The sequence below is a fragment of the Phyllostomus discolor genome, chromosome 13 (assembly GCF_004126475.2).
Source record: "Phyllostomus discolor isolate MPI-MPIP mPhyDis1 chromosome 13, mPhyDis1.pri.v3, whole genome shotgun sequence".
Taxonomy (NCBI): domain Eukaryota; kingdom Metazoa; phylum Chordata; class Mammalia; order Chiroptera; family Phyllostomidae; genus Phyllostomus; species Phyllostomus discolor.
This window is the reverse complement of record NC_040915.2, coordinates 51803814-51827058: the sequence shown is the minus strand read 5'-3', so window position 1 is coordinate 51827058 and position 23245 is coordinate 51803814. Positions and strand designations below refer to the sequence as shown.

Genomic DNA, 23245 nt, shown 5'->3' with positions numbered 1-23245 from the left:
AATGCGCACTGCTCTGACGGAGAGACTGTCTCACCAGAGTTCTCTGCAGAGTCGGAAGTCATCTGGTCGGCAGGGACTTGGGAGCGGAAGGGTATTTTTAAATGAGTGTTTCTTAATGAAAGCCTATTCTTTGAGGTTCATTTAGTGTGGAAACAATGCATGCGGTGGTTTTAGGGCTAGGCGTGAAGTATATTTTCAAGGTTATAACAAGAAGCATTGACATTAAGAAGGAGCTTCAGAGTTTTCTTGAACTCAATCTAGAGCTTTTTAAAATCTATTCTGTTTCATCTGGTAAATTAACCTTTTACATTTGGGAAAGTTTTACAGGGGTGTCCAACCTTTTGGCGCTCTGGGCCGCACTGGAACAAGAGTTGCCTTGGGCCACACATTAAATACATTGCGACGTGTAATCACAAAAAATCTCAATGTTTTAAGTAAGTTTGTGACTCTTGTGTTGGGCTGCGTTCGTAGCCATCCTGGGATGCATGCAGCCCCGTGGGCTGCAGGTTGGACACCCCTGCTTGAGAGGCTTTGACTAATAGGTGGTGGGCTGTATTAGGCCAAAAGCTGATGAATCTTGTGCACACACACCTGATGTTCAAGGATGGTTCCAACAAGTTCACAGTCAGCATTCCCTGACCATTTCGGGGAATAGAAGAGTCTTAACAGATGTCTAGCCCAGCCCTTCACTCTATAGCACTTGCTTAGAAAAAGCTGTGATTAGAAAATGTTCAGTGCCAGAAATTGAGCAATTGATATTTTTGTTATAAAATTGTAGACTCTGGTGCTTAGTCCCATAGGGCTTAGCTGTCTAGAGGTCTTAGAAGCCAACAAACACCTCGCAGGTTACATAGCCCTTTTCAAGAACATTTAAGCTCAGTTTGGTGTCTTTGTCTTTGTCCTTGGCCCTGCTGCTTGTGGAAGACAAGGTGATACGGAGATCATATCAATAATAAATTGCAAGTAACTACAGCTAAGTGGCTAAGATTAATAATTTACTTCCCTAACGCTGTTGCTTAATTTACATCTAACCAAAAGGTAAGATTGTTAATAAAGCTGTTAGAGAGTCTTGGCAGTTTCTCAAGCAGCACGGAGCAAGGGAGAGTTACTGTCTCCCTTTGATTTTGGCTAAGAGAAGATAAGGGTTTGGTTTGGTTTTTTTTTCAGGGTTACATGAATGAAAGAATGAAAAAGAGAGGAACGCTAGATGAGCAGTTGAGTGTTTTCAGGAATAAAACATAGCTTGTGGCAGTATTCATCTGGGATATCCATTCTGCAGACTTACATTAAGAACCTTCTCTGAAGTGGCCGAAGGCGTGCATTCTGCCTGTCCAGTCTCACAGCTTCGAGGACAGTGGGGAGACCGGGTTGGCTTGGACAGAGGTTGCTGCTCCACTTGGCTGGAGAGAGCAGTAGGCTGAAGAATTGAGGACAAAGCGAGAGGGCAGAGGCCGAGCCTGTGGGCTCAGCGCTCTTCGGTGCGAGGCTTTACAACAGACTGGATCCATCTCAGAGTGGGGGCCCGGGGTAAGGCCAAAACGGCGTTTCACGAGGGCAGTGGGGAGGAGGTGGGCCAGCACGACCGAGGTGGTGACAGTAAAGACTAGCGCCCCAAAATGGCCGCGGTTGAGTGTACATAATGACAGACTGTGGTAAGTTGAAAATGAACCCAGAGTTTTTGTTTGGAAGGTTAGGAATAGCCCTGGCTGGTGTGGCTCAGTGGATTGAGTGCTAGCCTGTGAACAAAGGGGTCGCTGGTTCGATTCCCAGTCAGGGCACATTCCTGGGTTGTGAGCCAGGTCCCCCGGTGCGGGGCATGCGAGACGCAGCCACACATGGATGTTTCTCTTCCTCTCTTCCCCCCACCCTTTTCTTCTCTAAAAATTAACAAAATCTTTTAAAAATAAAAATAAAGCTTAGGAATAGAATGACATGGTCCAGAGCAGTGATTTCCAGCCAGCGTGCCACAGCAGGCATAACGATCCGCCGCAACAAGAGTTTTCAAAACACAACACCTGTTTAGTCAGGGGCACTGGCCCCTGTTCCCTGGCATTGTCAAATAAAAAAATGACAACAGCCAACACAACAATGGCTTTCTGGTGTGAATGAATCAAAATTACACCTATTTTGTCTGTCAGGTAGGCAGAAGACATTTTTTGGTGTGCTGCAGAATTTTAGTAGTTCGTGTGTGCCATGAGGTGAAAAGGGTTGAGAGTCGCTGGCCTAGAGTCAGAAAATTCTGTCACTGGGCAGTTTGTTGTCTATGTTTGGGTTCTACCCGGGTGTGCAGAATGAGCACGAGACAGGTGATACAGCAGTGAGTGGATGCTCAGACCGTAGGACCTGTAAAGGTTCCCGCTGGTTTCGGATTGACCGAACACGAAAGTTCTGACGTGGACCAGTCACCTGCATGTGTTGCAGGCATATGCATTGACCCTTGGGAGCCCGCCCTTCTGCTGGTCTGTCCAGTGGGTTTCCACACCCCTCTCAGTTAGCGTCAGTCAGTCCTCGGACCCCCGCTGCCCCCCCACTCCTGCCTCTTGTCTGTCCACCTCAGGTTTTCATTTCTTCCTGTTTCCTTGTGCTTTGCACTCTCTGTGTTCACTTGTAAGTTACTGAACAGGTCACCTCTTGTTACACCATTACCCAGCCAGTGTTTGTGCCCAGACGTGTGTCTCACGATTATACTGGGAAGTTCGTTATTTAAAACACAAGTGTGGGTTGGTTGTACCATCGGCCTTAAGTGTACATTTCTTCACACCTTCAGCGTGCTTCAGTCATCCCTTTGCACCCTGGGATGTTTGTCTTTGCAAAGCCTAATTGGCCCTAACTCGTTAACACAGTAATACAGTTCATTATATTCATTTGAAATGACGTGGGCTTGCATTTGTTTTACCAGTTTGTTTTTATAAGTTTATTTAAAAAAATTCAAGGTGACCCTAGTAAAAGGAGCATCCCTAGATCATTGTGGAGTTAAGAATCACGTCTTCACCACATCTCTCCAAAGTGCACACCCCAGAGCCCAGTGAGCGCCTGATGACAGGGTCAGAAGGAATAGAGGCAGGCTTTCTTCGTGGTTCCACTGCTGTCTTTCCAGTCCTCCCGTGTTGTAGGATGGGAGTTATTGTTCTCTTCCGTTCGAGTTCCTGCGGTAGGAACTCATTAGATGTTAGTTGAATGTATGTATCCAGGTAGGTACCCAGGGCGTGCCAGGCTGCTACACAGGCATAGCCTCCGTTTTATTATGCTTTGCTTTACTGGGCTTCACAGATGGCACATTTTTTACAAATTGAAAGCAGGACCTTCCACCAGCAAAAAGAATATAACTTTATTGCGATACTTCCTTGCGGTGGTCCGGAACCAAACCCCCATCTCTTAAATGTGCCTGTATCTTCCCGGTTTGTTACATACATTTGGCGTTTTGCCAAACCTGGTAAAATGATACACATCTGTAATGTGGCTTTACTTGCTTTTCTTACTTTCCTTAGACTAATTTGGAATTCGAAGTTGAGAGAACGTAATTTTTATTTATTCAGCAAATACTGTCTACTCTGTCAAGTGCTGGGAGTCCACAGGAAAAACAAGCCATGGTTTCTGTCGACTAGGAACAGCTGGTTTAGGGAATAAGTGCTTGAATATAGATAATCACATTGTTACATAAGTGGATGCAGAGAAAACAACTTAATCTGGTTAGGCCAGGAGAGACTCCCTAAGGAAGGGCTTTCTGTCCTGACTGCTGTGGCTCAGTTGGCTGGGTGTTGCTCTGCAAAGTGAAAGGCTGCCAGTTTGATTGCTGGTCAGGGCATGTGCCTGGGTTGCGGGTTCAGTCCCCAGTAGGGGAGCGTATGAGAGGCAACCGATTGATGTTTCTCTCCCTCTCTTTCTCTCTCCCTTCTCCTCTCTAAAAATAAACAAAATATTTATTAAAAAAAGAGAATGAGCCTGGCTGGCATAGCTCAGTGGATTGAGCGCGGGCTGCGAACCAAAGCATCGCAGGTTCGATTCCCAGTCAGGGCACATGCCTGGGTTGCAGGCCACAGCCCCCAGCAACTGCACATTGATGTTCCTTTCTCTCTCTTTCTCTCTCCCTCCCTTCCCTCTCTAAAAATAAATAAATAAAATCTTTTTAAAAAAGAGAGAGAATGAAGATGAATTTTCCAGGGAAAGGAGCCCAGGGCAGGGCCTCTGGGTAGAGCGTAAAGGAACGTGAGCTTGTATCAGGCAGAGTGATCGTATCTGAGCGGCCGCAGAGTGTAGCAGCCATGCCCTCGAGGACTTTCCATTTGAGTTGTAAGGAGAGAAAATTGTTTAAAAGGATACATCATGTCTCAGATTTTGAGAGGTACAAGAAAAAAATAATAAGGCAAGATAGAGGAATGAATGTCGGACCAGTGTCCCTGAGTAAATAAAAGAGCATGTGATGGAGGTGAGTTAAGACTAAAGGAAGGAGCAGGGATGATGCATCCGCAGTGATGAGGGGCCGCAGAGGACTGAGGCCAGGAGGCCCTGCTGCGCCTGTCTGGAACTTTATCAGAACAGAAAATCCCCTGGGTCTTACACAGCCGAGCACTTAGTGTGAGACAAGGAACTTCCCCAAATACCGGGAGGTCAGGCTGGGCTCAAGTGGGCCCTTCGTACTTAGGATGTGCGGCCTTAGACTGGAGCACAGGCCTGGTTTTCAAGGGGACCTAACCACTGCGTCGGGGTTATAAGCTGCGTGGCTGGTGGAAAGGGGATGCCCCTGCACTGCTCACTGACTGCCGTCTCCTCCCCAGCCCTGGCCATGGGCCTCTGTGTCGCCATGATCGCCTTCGTCCGCCTGCCCAGCCTCAAGGTCTCCTGCCTGCTTCTCTCAGGGCTCCTGATCTACGATGTCTTTTGGGTAAGGTCTGCTGCCCCGAAGCCGCCGCTCTCCCTCGTGTTGAACTGGAGTCTGAGTGGCTGGCGTCTGGCTAGCGGGGCGCCTCCCATCTGGGAGCACTCCCCTCAGCTGGCTTGTGAGAGGGTGAGCGGGCGGTTGAGCCTTCGTTTCTGGAGACGTGCTACAGGGGAGACGTGTGTGACAGGTAGGGCGGAAGAGGGAGCGGGCAGACGGAGTTCTCTGCCCTGGGAGTGAAGATTCCCTCCTCAAAGCATGCGGTATGCTGAGACTCCGCGCTCCAGAGCCAGGAGAGCTGGTGCTGAAATCACGCTGCCTCCAGCTCCCTCTGTTAAAGGTGACTCTCCACTTGGCAGGTGTTTTTCTCCGCCTACATCTTCAACAGCAACGTCATGGTGAAGGTGGCCACCCAGCCGGCTGACAATCCTCTCGATGTTCTTTCCCGGAAGCTCCACTTGGGGCCCAACGTGGGACGCGACGTTCCTCGCCTGTCCCTGCCTGGAAAGCTGGTGTTCCCGAGGTAGGACCCGGGCCTCGGGCCAGACACACTGCCCTCCTGTGCCTTGGTTACCTGTCTCTGTCATCAGCGCCTCAGGGCAGGGTTGGGAGTCAGCAGCTGTATCTTACAGAGAATGTTGGCTTGCAAAGTTTTATCACTAAGTGATACGGGTGCTGCTTTATTAGTGATTAACACTATCAAGCAAGCACGTTACTACTGTTGACATACTCTGAAGTTGGCTGGAGAGAATAACAGGAGATTGTGGAGCTTTGTACTTCTAAGACACTTGCAAAAATATGTCCTAATGCCTAAATTGCACAGTCCCTAGTAATATAGTCTTGGAAAGATTAATATGCTGCTTTAATCTCTTACTCCTGGTAGTAATTAGGTGCTTATTTGAAGTCTCGGCAGTGAATGGGTGACAGTGAATTGCTTGACGTTTCTTAGAGGTGGCAGTGCTTACGCAGGTCACGTGCAGTCGTCCGAGAGTGCTCTCCCGGAGCACGGCGGGGCTGGGTGGGAGACCTCTGTTGCTAGCGCGCTGTGGTTTTCAGTCTGACTCTTACACACTGGTGTTCAGCCAGTAGAGAGCCCCATCTGCCATTCAGGTAAGTTCCTTGGCGTCCCAAAGAGCTGACAGACCTTGCCCAGGAGGAGTAGGACGGGACTGTAGAGTGCGGCAGCCCTGACCTGTGACCCTGCCTCCCAGCTCCACAGGCAGCCACTTCTCCATGTTGGGCATCGGAGACATCGTGATGCCCGGACTCCTGTTGTGCTTCGTCCTCCGTTACGACAACTACAAAAAGCAGGCCAGTGGCGACTCCTGCAGCGCCTCCGGACCCGCCAACATCTCCGGACGCATGCAGAAGGTCTCCTACTTTCACTGCACCCTCATTGGATACTTCGTAGGTAAGAGAGCCAGAACCTGTGTCCGGGCCCCTCTCCGGCTGCCCTCCACCCCTGGAATTAAGCCAGGTCTTCCGGCGGCAGGCGCTGGATGGAAGGGGAGCAGTGACTGGCTGCTGTCGATGGACAGCCGGCCACAAAGGGCAGCGCTTCCCAAGCCCATGAAATGACAGGTGCTGCCTGCGCCGGCCAGCCCAGTTCCCGGTCCGAAGGACGTTGTAGTAAGAGTGCGGTTTGGCCCCAAATTCGAGAACTCCTACCACGTGATAATTGTGGGTCAGTCTGTGTGCTTAATTAACAGTCTTCAGCTTGGGTTGAATGGCTGTTGTGTGTGTTTGCCTTCATTTGTTCTGTCACCTCAGACTCGCCTTAGGCTGTTTTCTCTCTAGCCAGCTCGCTGACAGGCAGAGACGGCGGTAGTTGGGCTGGGCCTAGCGGTAGCCTGTCTGCAGCTGCAGTGGGCGTGGTGAAGGGAGTGGCAGAGGGGCCCCTCGCTCCACATCAGCTCTTCCCTAACTCCGTAGCGCTGTCACAGGCACGGGGCCATTTCAGTCCCGGGACTGGGAGGGGGGTGGTGCGGGCAAATGGTGATAATCCCCGCCAGGTAGGTGGGGAGGCTCCGAAAGGAGAAATGCCTTAGCCAAGGCTACATAGCTCCTGCAAGCAGCAGAACTGAAGCTGAACCCAGGTCTTTTGCCTCCACGTCTGACATCACATATTGCACTCGACAGCAGACAGAGGGAGACCGGGCACACTCGGGGCTGAGGCGGGGGGCTTGACCCGGGAACCAGAGCACAGGGTGGGAGTTGGGCCAGGCGCGGGTCCTTGGAATTCTAGAGTTTTGTGTTTTTGTCTTTTTTTAATAAAGATTTTTATTCATTTATTTTTAGAGAGGGGGAGGGAAAAGGAGAGAAACATTAATTTGTGGTTGCCTTTTGCGCACCCCCAGCTGGGGACCTGGCCCGCAACCCAGGCATGTGCCCTGACTGGGAATTGAACTGGCGAGCCTTTGGTTCGAGGGCCTGTACTCAATCCACTGAGCCACACCAGTCAGGGTTGTTTTTGTCCTTTTTTTGTCCTTTTTTAAACTGTGCTGTTTCATGTTTAAAGGTCCTTTGCTGGGCATTTTATACCCTGCCCATTGGATGGGTGTGTCACATTAGATCTGTACAGTGTGGAGACTGCCAGCACAGGCGTCCAGGAAGCAGACACAGCCTCTGTCAGAGCTGGCCCCGTGGAGTTACTCACGAACGCTTCTCTGCCCTCGTAGGTCTGCTCACGGCTACTGTGGCGTCTCGCATTCACCGAGCAGCCCAGCCTGCCCTTCTCTACTTGGTGCCATTTACCTTATTGCCACTCCTCACAATGGCCTATTTAAAGGTGAGAGAAGGGATTATAAACCTGTGAAAGCAATAACTTGGCATTGATCCGGGACTTGGTATGTATTCTTCTTGCTGGAGGTGGTTCTGAAGCCCCTGAGCTCTTGATCTTGAAGTTGGGGTTTTGTTTTTTGGTTCTACTAACCTGATATTAGCAGATATATCTGCTTCCAGCACTTCCAGATTCTTGCAGCCACTGGCAGAAAATGCTAATGAGTTAGGCTACTACACCACCTGCTCATGGGTGATTAGCTGAAATCCCTAGAACCCAGCTCCAGAGACTCCCTGCTCCTCTTAAAAACAGTGCCCTGTTGCCACCTAACAGCTTCTTTAAACTGCATCAAAGTTTGGGAATAGGAGTGGGAATAGGGGCGGGCAGAAACAGCACGGTGTCGGCACGCCCTCCTGGCCTTTCTGCGGCGGGCTGCTCTGCCAGGCGGGCTCCGGGCCGCAGGCGCTGTAAGTAGCTGCTCCGCCAAGTGGCTTTCCAAAACTACCTGGCACATAAAGCCCGCCCAGAGGTCGCTTCTGCACAGGGCCCCTCTCGGCACAGAAAACCAGGTGGAGCTCCCAGCACAGGGAACCACGGGGGCCCACACAAAGGCATTGCAGTTAAAGTGGCAGAGGTTACGGGGATGATCTTAAAGGAAGCAACAGAAAAACAAGAAAGGAACCAATAACCTAGAATAATTTACCTGGCAAAATTATTCTGAATTGAAGGAGAGCGAAAAAGTTTCCCAGACAAGCAAAACACTATAGGACTTCATCACCATTAAACCAGCCTTACAAGAAATGTTCGAGTTGACTTTAAGTAGAAAAGGAAAGGCTATAACCAGAAATACCAATAGGAGAAGGGGGGAAACCTCAGTGTTGCCAGGTAGTCAATGAATACAGCAAATTAGACAAAAGCCACTATGCAGGTTTAAAAAAAGTATTAAAACTACAATAAGTAGTGTAGAGATACACAACACAGAAAGATCTAAAATGTGACATCAAGAACATTCAGCATGGAGAGGGGAGTGAAAACGCAGTCTTGTTATGATGCACTTGAACTTAAAACACCCATCAGCCTAAACTACACTGCTGTATACGTAAACCTCATGGTAACCAAAGACCTACAAAAGATATACAAAGAACCAAGAGAAGGGAACTTAAAAAAACAAAAACAGCAAAACACAAGAGAAGAGATCAAGAAAAGAAGAAAGGAACAGAGGACAAACTATGAAAGTTAACAAAGTGGCAATAAGTACATATCAATAAATAGAAATGGAGTAAATGCTCCAGTTGAAAGACACAGGGTGGCTGAGTGTGTTTAGCAGAAGACAAACATCTGTGTGCTGCTTACAGGAGACTCGTTCCAACTTGCAGGCGGACTGAAAGGGAAGGTACTCCATGCACACAGAAACTGAAAGAAAGCTGGAGTAGCAACACTTAACATCAGACTAAATCAACTTTAAAACAAAAAGGTGAGAAAAGACAAAGAAGGACATTACATAACTAAGGAGTAACCCAAGAAGATACAATAAGTGTAAATATCTGTGCACCTAACACAGGAGCACCTAAGCCTACAAAGCAATTATCAGTGGGTATAAAGGGAGAAATTCACATTAATAAAATACAGTAGGGGATTTTTTAAAGATTTCATTTAATTTTAGCGAGGGGAGCAAGAGAAAGAGGTACATCAGTGGGTTGCCTCTTGCACGCGCATCCTGGCTGGGGGCACGGCTACAACCCAGGCATGAGCCCTGACTGGGTATCAAACCAGCGACCCTTCCATTTGCAGGATGACGCCCAGCCCACTGAGCTGCACCAATCAGGGCTGGCAGGAGATTTTAATACCCCATTCATATCGATGGATAGATTGTTCAGACAGAAAATTAGTAATGAAATAATGACCTTAAATGTCATAGACAAGATTACTTAGTAGACATTTATAGAACGTTTCACCCAAGAACTGCAAGAGACACTTTTTTTTAGGCGCACATAGAACCTTCTCCAGGACAGATGACACGTTAGGTCACAAATCAAGTCTCAATACAAGACTGGAATCATAGCAAGCATCTTTTCTGACCACAGTGGCACAACACAAGAAATCAACTACAGGGAAAAGGTGAAAATAAAAACCGTTTTTCAAAATTTATGGGGTGCACCAAGAGCACTTCTAAGAGGGAAGTTCATAGCGATATACAGGTCTTCCTCAGGAAACCAAAAATCTCAGTCTAAACTCAACACCTGAAGGAACTAGACAAAACAAAACCCAGTGAGTAGAAGAAATAATTTAAGACCAGGGTGGAAATAAATAGAAATTAAAACACAGTAGAAAAGATCAGTAAAACTAAGAGCTGGTCCTTTGAAAAGACAGGTAAATGTTTAGCCAAACTCACCAAGACAAAAAGAAGCAGGATGTGGGTTCACACCAGAACCTGGCTGTGCCGGCACCCAGGTGCCAGACTTCCGACGTCCAGAGCTCATGGAAATAAACTGTTTATAAGCCGAAAAGAAAGCTCAATAAATAAATCATAAATGAAAGAGAAGTTACAACTGATACCACAGAAATAGAAAGAACCATTAAAGAATACTGTGAACAGTTATGCCAGCAGATGTGACAATCTAAAAGAAATGGATAAATTTCCACAAGTATATAACCTCCCAAGACTGAACCAGGAAGAAATGCAAGCTCTGAATGGACTATGAAATATTAGCAATAAAATTGAAGCAGTAATTAAAAAAATAAAAGTCCAGAACCAGAGGGCTTTAGGAGGTGAATTGTACCAAACATTCAGAGAAGAAAATGAATACTTATCCTTGTTAAACTATTTCAGAAGATTGAAGAGGAGGGGATGCTTACAAACTCGTTTTATAGGCCAGCATTACCTTGATACCAAAACCAGATAAAGACATGGACAACCCCCCCCCCCGCCCCAAAAAAGGCAAAATAAAATGGTAGCTCATTATGCTCTGTAAACAAATACAAAAATTTTCAACAAAGTATTAGCAAACCAAATTCAGCAATACATTAAAGGGATTATATATCGTGACCAACACAGATTCATCCCAAGGATGGTTGAATATCCATAAATCAGTGTACCACATCACGTTAACAAAATACGGGATAAAAACCATATGACCATCTCAGTAGGTGCGTTGGACGAAATTCAACATCCTTTGATGATAAAACTCTCAACAGAGTGGGTAAAGAAGGAATAGGTGTCTCTCTCAATATAATGAAGGCCATACAGACTGACAGCTAACGTCATGCTCAATGGTGAAAAGCTGAGAGCCTTTCCTCTGCGATCAGGAACAAGACCAGGATGCCCACCATTACCTCTGTTCCACAAAGTATTGGAAGTCCTAGCCACAGCAGTCAGACAAAATGAAGAAACGAAAGACATCCGGATTGGGAAGGAAGACATCAAACTCCGTGTTTGCAGATGACATGATACTGTGTATAGAAGAGCCTGAAGACTCCACCAGGAAACTACCTGAACTGACAGGTGACTTCGTGTGTTGCGGGATGTAGAGTCCGTGCACAGAAGTGGTTGCGCTTCTGTGCATCAGCACTGAACCACGGGAAGAAAAGAGCCTGTTCGCAACTGCATCAGCAAGAGTAAAGAAAAACAAAAGTGAAAGACCTATGCTCTGAAACTATAAGGCATTGAAGAAAAAAACTAAACAAGGTACAAATAAATGGAATAATATACTTTGCTTTTGGATGGAAAAGGTTAATATTGTTAAAATGCCCTTACCACCTAAAGTAGCACACAGATTCAGTGCAGTCCTTATTAAAATATCAAAGACATTCTTCTCACAATTAGAACTAATCCTGAAGTTTACATGGAGCCACAAAAGACCCCAAATAGCCAAAGAAATCTTGAGAAAGAAAAAGTGGGAGGTATTGTGCATCCTGATATCAGATTTTATTACAAAGCTACAATAATCAAAACAGCGCGGTACTGGCATTTAAAACACAGACCAGTGAACTATATAGATCGCAGAAATCCCCATTTATGTGGTCACTTAATCTACAACAACACAAGGATATACAATGGGGTAAAGACAGTCTCTTTAAAGAAGTGGTGAACTGGACAGATAGATGCAACAAAGTGAAATTGGACCACTTTTTTTTTAATATATATTTTTTAGATTTTATTTATTTATTTTTAGAGAGGGAGATGAGAGAGAGAGAAAAACATCAATGTGCGGTTGCTGGGGGTCATGGCCTGCAACCCAGGCATGTACCCTGACTGGGAATCAAACCTGTGACACTTTGGTTCGCAGCCCGTGCTCAATCCACTGAGCTACGCCAGCCAGGGCCTGGACCACTGTCTTACATCATACACAAAAATAAACTCAAACTGGATTAAAGACTTGAATGTTAGACCTGAAACCATAAAACTCCTAGAAGAAACATAGGCAGTGAACTCTGACATTGGTCTTAATAATATCTTTTTTTGATACATGTCCTTGAGCAAGAGGAACAAAAGAAAAAAACAGATGGGACTACATCAAACTAAAATGTCTTTGCACAGCAAAGGACACCCACAAAGTGAAAAGACAACTCACTGAAAGAGGGAAGATCGTCACCAGTTAGATGCCTGATAAGGGGTTAATATCCAAAATACAGAACTCGTACGACTAACAACCCAGCTGAAAAACAGGCTGAGGGCTTGAGTACACGTTTCTCCCGGGAAAATGTACGGGTGGCCAACAGACATACGCAGAGGTGCTCGGCACCACTGATCGTCGGGGAAATGCAGATTAAAGCCACAGCGACATAATTCCTCACACGCGTCGGAATGGCTGTCTGTCCCCAGGAAACACCGAGTGCTGGGGAGGATGCAGAGAAAAGGGAACCCTCGTAGTGCACACTGCGGGCACTAACGAAAATCGGTGCAGCCGCTGTGCAGAACAGTGTGGAGATTTCTCAAAAAATTGAAAATAGAACTGCCATACAGTCTAGTGGTTCCACTTCAGTGCGTTTATCTGAAGCAAACAGAAACCCTAACTCAAAAAGATATGTGCACCACTGTGTTCATCGCAGCAGGACGGGGAAGCGACCTCAGTGTCCACAGATAGATAAATGGATTAAAGATGTATATCAATGTATAGAAAACTGTGTGATAATGGGATAGTATTAAGCAATAAAAAAGTGAAATCTTGTCATTTGCAACAACAAAAATGAACCTAGGGGGTGTTAATGTTAAGTGAAATAAGACCAGGACAAATACCATATAATCTCACTTCTATGTGGAATCTAAAAAAGCGAAATAACATTTGGAAATAGGAATGATAAAAAATCTAGACTTAGAGCATTCTCTTCTCTAAAGATTTCTGTTTTCAACTCCCATTTTACAAAGGAGGGAACACACACAGGGGAACGTTTACTTGCCTAGATCCCCTGACCCGTGAGCGACAGAACCTGTACCAGGACAGAGCCGGTAGGGGCCCTTCCCTGCTCAAGGGGCCTACGAGCTCTTCCGGTCAGGACCTCAGAGGCCGGTGGGCTGCCGTTCAGGGGGTAAACTGAGTGTTCTTTGATTTTCTGCAGCAGCAGCCTGAGGTCGAGAGTCAGAGAAGACTCGCAGGTACGCGCGTCCCGTGTTTAAGCCCGTAACTTAGGAAAGCCCCTTCTTTCCCAGGGCGACCTGCGGCGGATGTGGTCGGAGCCCTTCCACTCCAAGTCCAGCAGCTCCCGGTTCCTGGAGGTATGATGGGCCGCAGAGCGCGACCGGAGTGGCCGTCGTAGTCCTGTTCTGTCCGCGCCTGGTTTTGTTTCCTCTAGAGTTGGCCTGCCACTCGGAGACGTACCTGTTTAAGGAACTGACGAGTGACTGCATTTGCCTGTGCGGGGAGCTCGTTGGCAGGAGCGAGGTGCTGGACCCGCTCGGACCCTTCTCTCCTGCCCTGCCGAGGGGGAGCCCCCGCCGGAGGGACGGGCCCTCCCCGGCGCTCCTCCCTCCCCGCATTTCTGGATCTGCCCCGGACTGTCACCGGAGAGGGACGGAGGTGGGCCCCTGCAAACTGACAGCGGCAAGGACCGCTCTCTGCCTTTGAACACTACAAGGATGGAAAACGTTAGCAGCCGAAGTTTCTTCAGTGAACCCTCAAGAACTTTGGGACCAGTTTCCTGTGGGGGACTCAGTTTCAGAGAACTGAGACAGAAGCTCTTCTGTCGTTATATTCTTCTTTCCTTTTTTGGATTTATTAAATATTTTCTGTGGTGTGAAGTGACTTATTAAATCCACAGACATTGAGTGACTTCTTACAACGTACACATGAGACTTGCTGTCAAGAGTCCGTGTCCACCAGATGTTGTGTTGGCAGTGAACGAGGGCACGGGTTTTATACGTCCACACACACGCACATAGATAGGTATGAATAAACAGACCCCACCACCTGCTCAGATCATGCTGTGTAGCAGACGGGCTTGCTGTAACCGTTAGCATGTAGAGCCGTTCCCTCGGGCTTCCCTGTGTATGGATACGCTGCCGTCCCCCCCTCCACGACGAACACGCGGTCAACAGCCAGTGCCGTGTTTGTACCGATATACTCATGGCCTCTGGGGGACTCCCACTCGGTTCTGATCAGTGTAGCAAATTAGGGATGGAGAGAGACACCTCCCCGGCCCCTTCCTCTCGTGCGCACAGGCTTCTCCCGGCAGGGGTGTGAGTGCTTCCCTCTCGAGCTGATGCATGTACTATAGCAGCGGGCGTCTTCGTGCTTTCCGATCATAGTAATGTACTACTTGTAAATACATTTTTCTATTTTCTATTTTTTTGTATTTTTTTGGCATTTTTGTTTCATCGGTGTGCTGTATTTTCCATGCCCTCACCCCTTTAAGAAAAAAAAAAGGAAAAAACAACACAATCCTGTCCTTGCTCTTGTGATTATAGTCTTGGTTTACCTGTGGTGACACCCGGGGATAGGGGACAAATGTCAAGTGTCCCCTGAGATGCACCCCGCATTGCAGGGATTGCGGGAAGAGCAAGCTGCTCGGCGCTTGCAGAGTCTGACCGCGTGCTCGGTCCCTGCCGCAGAGCCCGTGTGCTGGGGGTGCCCGGTGGGGGTGGCGTCCGCTGGCAGCCCCGGCCTGGGGGGGAGCGGCCCGCTGCTCGGAGGCAGAGAGATGCCTGGGGTTGGCCCGCACGCCCGACAGCAGAGGCTGGAGGGGGACCCCTGTCCCGGCTTCCCCCGCACACCGGTGGCCTGCCTCTGCCTTGTCCCGTGCGGTAAACGGGTGTGCCGCGGCTCCTGTCGCTGGAAGAAGGTGCGGAGGCTGGAGCTCACGGCTGTGCGCGTGGCGCCATCGGGAGTGTCAAGCGACCAGGACGGTGCGCTCTTCAAACCTCTGTGTGTCTCCAAATCCTGCTGAGGGCTGTTCAGTTTTTTTTTGTTGTTGTTTGGTTGTTTTTGTTTTTTAATAAATGACTTTCCTAGACTTTGTCACTTCATCTTCACTTTTGGTGGTTGGTACCAGAACTTCCGTCACCGCCTGCCTGCCGTCTGCACCAGAAGACCCTGCCTGTCCCCCGGGCCAGGCCCCCTGCAGCTCTGGGTCGGCCCTCGAGATGCCGGAGAGCTGAGGCTGCTGTCGTCCACAGAACTGCAGGCAGCCTCCGGGGTTGCTGGAGACCGGAGGCACGTGGGTGTGCTCCTCCCTGGCCACTCGGCGCTTCCTCGGCCCCCCAGGGTGCAGATGGCCGATGGGGGCGGCGCGGGAGTCTTCTGGAAGGACTCGGATTAAAGGCGCGTGGTGGTGATGGCCAGCAGTACCATCCTGCAGTTGGTTGTTTTCATTGTTCTGACTTCTCATACAAAAACGAAGTTTCCAGACAGAAGTAGTATAATTTGGTGTTATTCTCACTTCTGTGCAGGTTTGGGGGTGGGAAATACCCACACCAAGGGCTCCTACATGTAACTGGGGTTCAAGTTGCTGGTCTTCAGAGTCCTTGCAACTTGGGCAGAGGAACTGCAAACATCCCCTTTTAAGTTAACTGCAGCCAGCTGACGCCCGGGAACCGCCCCCAGTTCTGGAATTCATGCCCTGTTGTTTGGGGGGGATGGGGGGCGGGGCCATGGTGAGAGTGTGTGCTTTCCATATCCCCTTCCCTCTCCACTCCACTGCCTGAGACACCGTGTCCTCCTCCTCCTTTTCCTGGTTCCTCGGGTACTCCGACATTGGGGTTTTCTGAGAAGTCTTTTGCATTAGGAGAGGCGCGTTGACCAAGTTCCAGCATGGACTCCCTCCCTCCCTCCCTCCCTCCCCTCTCCGGTCTGAGGTGGTCCTTCCCCCAGAGTCACTGCATGTTGGAACTCTTGTTCATAGTGACTTTCTTCTTGCTAATCTGAGCTAATGAAGACATGACAGCAAAGTTCATCCAAAGCCAAGCCAGTTCTGTTGCCGTTATCACGGCTCATGCCTTTTCTGGGCAAGAGCGCATCTCGGCTCCCTGTGCAGGGACAGCTCAGACTGGCATGGGGAGGGGGGGCCTTGGGGAAGGGCAGGCTCTGCCTGCACCGCCTTCGGAGCCTGCCGGTGCAGGCTTTGGTTACACAGGTAAGGATGCTGGGCACCGGAAAAGGAGGAGGCGGCGGCAGCCTGGTTCTCTGTGAGGGAGGGGAGTTCTGTTTGGCCAATAAAGTTAAAAATAGAATCCGCTGTGTGTGCACAGCAGCTCTCGCACGGCTGCCAGCCACACGCAGTGCTGGGCGCGGACACTTGTGTTTTGTGGAGCCTGACGCTGACGTCACGGCCTCGGAATGTCGCAGTTCTGTGTTTGCGTGAAGGGAGCCCGTCAAGAATGCCAGAGCCACAGTGGGCTGTCTTCCGGAACAACGGCCCCTGACACAGCGGGCAGGAGGGGGGTCTGTACTGCAGGGCTCACGTCCGATCGTGGAAGTTGGGCCACTGCCCTCTGCTGCGAGGGACGAGCCAGGTAAGAGCTTTCCAATCCCGAAATTATTTCTGCGTAGTTGGCGGACCGCTCTCTGTTTGCAGGACTGAACTCTTGACCTCCACGTGTGCGGAGCCTGCCCCAGCACAGCACACCTTCCCCGCTCCGTTTGACCGTCAGCCAGAATCTGCTTCCTCCTCGACTTTTCCCCAGGGATTCAAAGCCCTTTCCTGTCCATTTGAGGTCATTGGTCACCTTCCAGCTGCAGCTGTGTCGGGCCCAGGTGCTCCCGGCGGCACAGCCAGCCGTCCTGACCCTGCTCCGGCGCTCCGGTGCGGGAGGTGCTGTAACGAACGCTCGAGATCTGTGGGGAGGAGCCGGCAGTTGTCCCCACACACCAGGTCACTGGGTGACGCCACATCGAACTTGAGAGTTGCCGGAGCTTTGTCCCCACGCCTCGGCCCGCCTGTAAGCAGCAGGGCTGGGAATGCTGTGTCTCAGGAGAGCGAGGTTCCCGGACCCTTGGTGCAGGGCCAGCCCGGTGCCCGTGGAGGACTCAGGCCGGCACTGATATGCAAGCACACACGCCTGCGTCACACAGACCGGGAGTCTCTCGCTGCTCAGAGCCCGGGGTTAGCAGGCGAGGCGCCCTGCAGCGGCGGCCACATGCATGTGCTGCAGGGTTCTCAGTCGAGGTGGTAAAAGTTCATGTGGCAGGCGCAGCCTCCATTTATGGCTCCTTTAATTGGGATCTTTCCTAGGGAGTCTCTTAAATTCCAAAAAGACTGTTCCCTGCTGGGTAGACCCTTAAAGCTTGCCAGCCATCAGTGGGGACAGAGTCCAGAAGTAGCGGAGGTTGAGGGCTGGCTGGACACACAGAGCCCTGGGTTCTCGGGAGACCCGGGGCGACAAAGGAATGGGAGCGAGAGCTGAGGCTGTGGGCCGTGGCTGCTGCCCTGTGAGGAATGCGGGACGGGAGGTGGGTGTCCAGAGGGCAGGGGTGGGGAGAGCGCAGCGAGGGGGGCCACGTGCCAGCATTGTACGGGGGGGTGGGGGGGGCAAAGCATGAGCCTAAGTGTCAGCCTTTGTGGTGGAAGGAGAAACTAGATTTCAAAAGGAAGGCTGGACAGACTCAGATGGAGAACAGGTGATGTAGTGGGCAGGGAGTGGGGGAAGAGGGACTGAGCGAAAAAGGAAAAGGACCTGTGGGCACAGACCACAGAGGGGTGCTTCCTGGGGGCAGTGGGTATGCAGGGGGTAACTGGTCATGGAAAAGAAGATAACAGAGATTATGTATTTTGTAAAAGAGCCTGAGGCCTTGTTCATACTGGGAGGGCCAGCCCTGACCTCTCAGGTGACAGAGCATCCCAGGGGTGAGTCCCAGTCTCCCAGCTTGACCCTGGGGGCAGTGCCACCCTCCCTGAGGCTGTGAGCGCATCGGGCCCCGCCCCACCCAGACTCTGTAGACGGACAACACCCGCACCCCACTCGCCCTGCCCTCCTTTCCCGCCCGCCTCTTCCCACTGCTTTGGCCCTTCCGACTGTCCTCGCTCACACCCTCGAGGCCCGCGCCGTTAGCTGTCACCTGGTGGGTCTCCCTGCTGCCGCCTGGCTCTCACCATGGCCTCTGAGCTGTTTACCCAACAGACCCTGCCTTGCTGATGTGACCTGCAGGCCAGAGGGGCCTGGGCCGGTGGAAGGAGAGCGGATGGGAATCGCTGCGTTGGACACAGACGGTGGAGTGGGGTCGGCCCCAGGGGCTGGGACCTGAGCGGTCCAAGAGGAGAATATGGACGAGTTGTGTTCCGGCCAGCAGAGCAGCCCGCACCACAGAACGGGGCAGGGTCTGAAGCCTGGGGAAACAGGGTGGTCTAGCATGAAGGCATCGGGCAGCACTTACACCTCCTGTAGCCCCGTGTGACCTGGCCTTAGTGACAGAGCCCTTCGGAGCCTTAATTTCTTGCTCTGGAGTGGGGATGAAGGAGGCTTATCCAAAGCACTAAGTGAAGGTTAGGTCCTGCCCACATTGCACTGACTGGTCGTCTGCATCTCCGAGTGCTCTGCACACTGTCTGCCGGTCTCCACGGAGTCGGAGTACAATGAAAATAATCCGGTTTAAGCAGATGTGCACACTCGCCTTGGTCAGAGGACCACAGCTTCTGTAATACCTCCAGTTCCTCCCTGAGGGCCGTGGTGGTCGTCCCACCCCTCAGGGCCGAAGGGAGGGAGGGCTGGCACCTGAATCCCCGTCCAGGCTTCCAAAGCAAGTGGGTCTTCAGTCAGACCAGGATCTTTCACCATAAGCCTCGGCCAGTCCAGGGTCCTGACCTTGTCCTCACACACTTGAAGGACTTGGTACGAAGGGGGAATGAATGGTGGGCAAGCCTGTGCAGGGGTTTCCCGTGTCTGCACGTCCACCCCCACTGCCGCAGACCCTCGGGGAAGGGCCCGGCCGCTGGGGCCTCGCCCTGGCCAGGTCCCAGCAGCCACCTCCCAGTGCCCCGAGGGCCTTCCTCCAGCCGGCGTCCGCAGGCCTGCTTGGGCCAGTGACGACGGTTTGCAGCTGGGAGCGAGCAGAGTGCTCGCAGCAAGCACTGACCCCAGAACAAGGCAGAGAGGCCCCGGAGGTGCCCTTGAGGGTCACTGGGCCGGAGCAGGTCCCACCTGGTGGATCCTGAACAGCTCGCTCAGCGCCACATCAGCCTCCGACCCGGTTTCACAGGTGGACGAGTGACGACACTTCCATGCGTTCGCGTCTCTTCCGTGATGAGTGCCACCTCGGCCTCCCTTCACCCTGTGCACGTGAGAGGCCTGCCTGCTGCCGGTCATGGCCTGCTGCCTGTGGGCCATCCAAGGGCCTACGTTCTCAGCCTTCGGGTTTTTCTCGGGTACTGTCGGATCCAAAGACCCAGTGGGCCGGACTCCCAGCACAGGTTAAAACAGAGAGCAGGGGCGTTCTCGGCCTCCTGGCCCAGGTCAGCCCGCTGGACGGGAGAGGGGCGGGAGCCAGACGGGAGCCCGACGGGGCGGAGGGGAATGCGGGCTCCGAGCTGCTGTCATTGCTGATGAAGCAGACTGATAATTGCTTGAACGGCCCCACCCCAGAGGGGCAGGGTGGGGGGGGGGGGTGGATATGGTCTCACAGTTACTAGGAAGTACAGCCCTGGCCTTTGCCCATGGCCCAGCCCTTCCTCTTGACAACACAGCTGAGAACTTGACCGCCACGCTTATATTTGAGGATAACACCGAGCAAGGGGAAGGAGCGAACAGCTAGGACCCGAAGAGAGCTCAGGGGGCTAGGATGGGCGGCCCGTCCGGGGGAAGCTGGCGGAGAGAGCCTCCGCGGTGGTGCCCGGGTGTCGGCACACCTCACCCAGGTGCTACCATTACCAGTTTGCCGAAGCGCTCCCTGGGCCCCGAAACCAACTGGCCTGCGACCTTGACCACTGTACTTCCTGCTCACCACGGAGTCACAGGCAGACCTCACCCTCAGAGCACAGCCGTTAAGCACTCCGGGATGGCTCACCACCGGCCTGCGAGCGCCAAAACGTTTGAAGTCCGGTCACTGCCCAGAGCAGATAAAGGGGGTTGGCACAGCCTCAACCCTGGTCTTGCCAGGCCCAGTGGGCATCCCCGTGGTGGGCCAAAGCGGTGGTCAGTCATCTCGGGTCAGTAACAAAAGTTCCTGGGATGGTCCACGCAGGATCGTTGTACAGGCGACCAGAAAGCCAAGTTTCAAGGTCAGCTCGCTCGCCCCAGGTCTGCCTGCCTCCAGAGCCCGAGCTTACTGCCCAGGTTGTCAGAAGCCAGTCACCACACCCGGGTTTTGTAAACATGACTCAGTCAGCTTAACCGGCAGGGAGGGAGTCTGCGCACTCAGGGGAGGACCACGCTGTCCCTTGGGACATGGGGGCCAGCCGACTGGGTTGGGAGGCAGGGGAGCGCTGGAGTTTGGCTGCCTGAGCCCCATGCTGGCCCGGCTGTCCAGAGGTGCACACAGAGACCCTCGTCCTGGTGACACTGTGGCAATGGGACTGCTCACCGGGACTCACGCCTCCTGGCCGGCCAAGACCAAACAGACTCTCCCTGAGGTGCTCGCAGCGACCAGATGTCAGTGTCAAAATCATGACCCCCCACTGTTGTCACAAAGCAGCGCGCCGTGAAATCAGCTGTCAACGCCCGTTCTGACCTCCAGCAACGATGGGCTGAGAGTCAGAGCAGCCCTCCTGCTAAAAAGCAACTCGATAGATAAAAATGTCTCCTGAAAGGCAACGGAGAGAGGGTTCTGCAGCTCCTGGGGAAGGGAGCCCCACCCGCCGGCCAGTCCACAAGTGACAACTGCAAATTCTCAACAAAACACGTAAGACAACTGTGTTACGGTGGAGAGAGCGGCCAGAGTCCCGAGGAGGAGGCCGAGGGGAGCCAACAGTTGGACGGGAGGGCACCAATGAGTGCTCGGTTTCATGGCTTTTGCCTGAGGACAGGCCCCATGTGGCCCCAGACGGAGCTCTTAGACCTGCAACCGTACTGGCTTCAAAAGCCACAGGGAAGGGTTCGGAATGACCCCAGCACCTAAAAAGTAAGAGGATAAATCCCAGAAAAAAAAGAGGGGACCCTACCTTCTGTAGATAAGCTCAGCTCAAATCTGTGGTCCCTAAATACACAGGTCAGAGTTCAACCAGATTTAAAAATAAATAAATTTCAGCTGCCACCCACCATAGGGAATAGGTTTTAGGTCTGAGTGCAGCCAAATTAACTGCTGGCAAGAAAACCTGATCCATACTCGAAAGAAAAGGCAAGTAATGGAAGCTGACTTTGAAATGACCCTGATGTTAGAATCAACGCTCAGGATTTTAAAGCAACTATTACATTATGCTCCAAGACCATAAAGGAAAACTGCTTAGCACGAAAGAACACATCCGAATTGGCAGCAGAGAAACAGTAACTGAAAGAATGAAATAAAGATTCTAGAACTGAAGCCCTGGCTGGTGTAGCTCAGTGGATTGAGCGGGGGCTGCGAACCAAAGTGTCGCAGGTTCGATTCCCAGTCAGGGCACGTGCCTGGGCTGCAGGTCACAGCCCCCAGCAACTGCACATTGATGTTTCTCTTTTTCTCCCTCCCTTCCCTCTCTAAAAATAAATAAAATCTTTTAAAAAATGATCTCTATTAAAAAAATATTCTAGAACTGAAAAAAACAATACCCGAAGTAAACTCGATAGATGGGTTAATAGCACTTGGAAGGTGACAGATTAAAGAATAACTAAGCTTGAAAAACGGGGTTGAAATCCTCCTCAGTAAAGAATCAGTAAATACCCCTGGCCTTATGGGTCATGGGTCTCCTCACGACCCATTGGCGCTGCCACTGCCCCCTGAGAGCAGATGGAAACGCTGGGGCATTGGCGGATTCAGTGGGGGCAGGGGTGGGGGGAGGGGCAACCAGAGTTTCCCAAGCCCTGAAATACAGCAATAACCACCTCCACTGAAGAATGGGGAGGAAAAAAAGATTGAAAAATTATCAGAGCTTCATTGACTTGTGGGACAATGTCAAACCGTCTAATGTACATAATTATAATCCCAGAAAGAGGGGAGGGAAAGAATTAGGAAGGCATTTTTTAGGGGCGTGGGGAGAATAATGGCCGCATGTTTCCGAAGTCGGGAGAAGGTCAAGAATCACAGCAAACTGCAAGCAGGATAAACACAAAGAGAACCACACCCTGGAACTCCATAGGCAAACTAGGAGAAACTAAAAATAGCAAACCTGGAAAGCAGCAAGGTAAAAGTGACACATTACATAGGAGAATGACAACATAATTGTATGAATACGGCAAGCTCCTCATCAGAAAGCAGAGAGACTAGGAGACAAGGTAATGACATCCCTAGAGGCGTGGAAGTAAAACATGTCGACCCAGAACTCTGCCTCCGGTGCACACATCCTCCGAGCGCCGTGCTCACATGAACTCAACAGGACCCGCCAGCTGCGGACTGGCAGGACGGGCCTTGCTGAAAGTTCTTCAGGCCCAAGGGAAGGGACACCAAACGGGAATTCGGATTTACAGGAAGCGGTAAGACGACCAGCGAAGAAGAAGTCGTTTGGAAATGGTCCTCGGTGACGCCTTCCAACACTTGTTATGCCCTGCAGGCGGCGCCCTCCCACCCTGCCTCAGACTGGTCTGAGTGGCCACGGGAGTCTGAAGGGACAGCGCGTGGTTCCCAAGGCCACGTTACAGCAGATACTGCCGTAGGTGTGTGACATCTTCGTAACCGTCGGTCATGCCAAAGTTTCTTAGCTATAACACCTAAGGCACAAGCAACCAAAGAAGAAAGTCTAGTTATCCAACTAGGTTGGATATCCTAGGTTGGATATTCAAACCAAGGTTTGAAGTCTAGTCATCCACTAGACTCCATCAAAGACCACAATCAAGAAAGTGAAAAGACAGCCCAAAGAAGGGGAGAAATTATTTGTAAGTCATGTATCTGATGAGGATTTACAATCTAGAATACATGAAGAACTCTTACGACTCAACAATAACTCGCTGGTTTAAATAGGCAAAAGATTGTAATATTTTTCCAGAGTAGATATGTAAGTGGTCAGTAAGCACATGAAAAGATGCTTTGCAACGTTAGTCATCGGGGAAATGTCAATGAAAATCATGCAGTTTTTGGGGGAATGATGAAAGTACTTGGGAA

The 23245-nt window shown here is 51.0% G+C and overlaps 1 protein-coding gene across 1 annotated transcript in view; it reads left to right on the top strand.

Annotated features, from left to right (window-relative positions):
- SPPL3 (signal peptide peptidase like 3) overlaps positions 1-14494 on the top strand; it is a 72231-nt gene extending 57737 nt beyond the window's left edge. Inside the window, exons 7-11 of the mRNA XM_028528636.2 lie at positions 4776-4882; positions 5236-5399; positions 6088-6287; positions 7555-7664; positions 13303-14494. Of these exons, the coding sequence (XP_028384437.2) occupies positions 4776-4882; positions 5236-5399; positions 6088-6287; positions 7555-7664; positions 13303-13374 (653 nt within the window). The 3' untranslated portion in view covers positions 13375-14494. The remainder of the gene's footprint in view (positions 1-4775; positions 4883-5235; positions 5400-6087; positions 6288-7554; positions 7665-13302) is intronic.
- The last annotated feature ends 8751 nt before the right edge of the window (positions 14495-23245 follow it).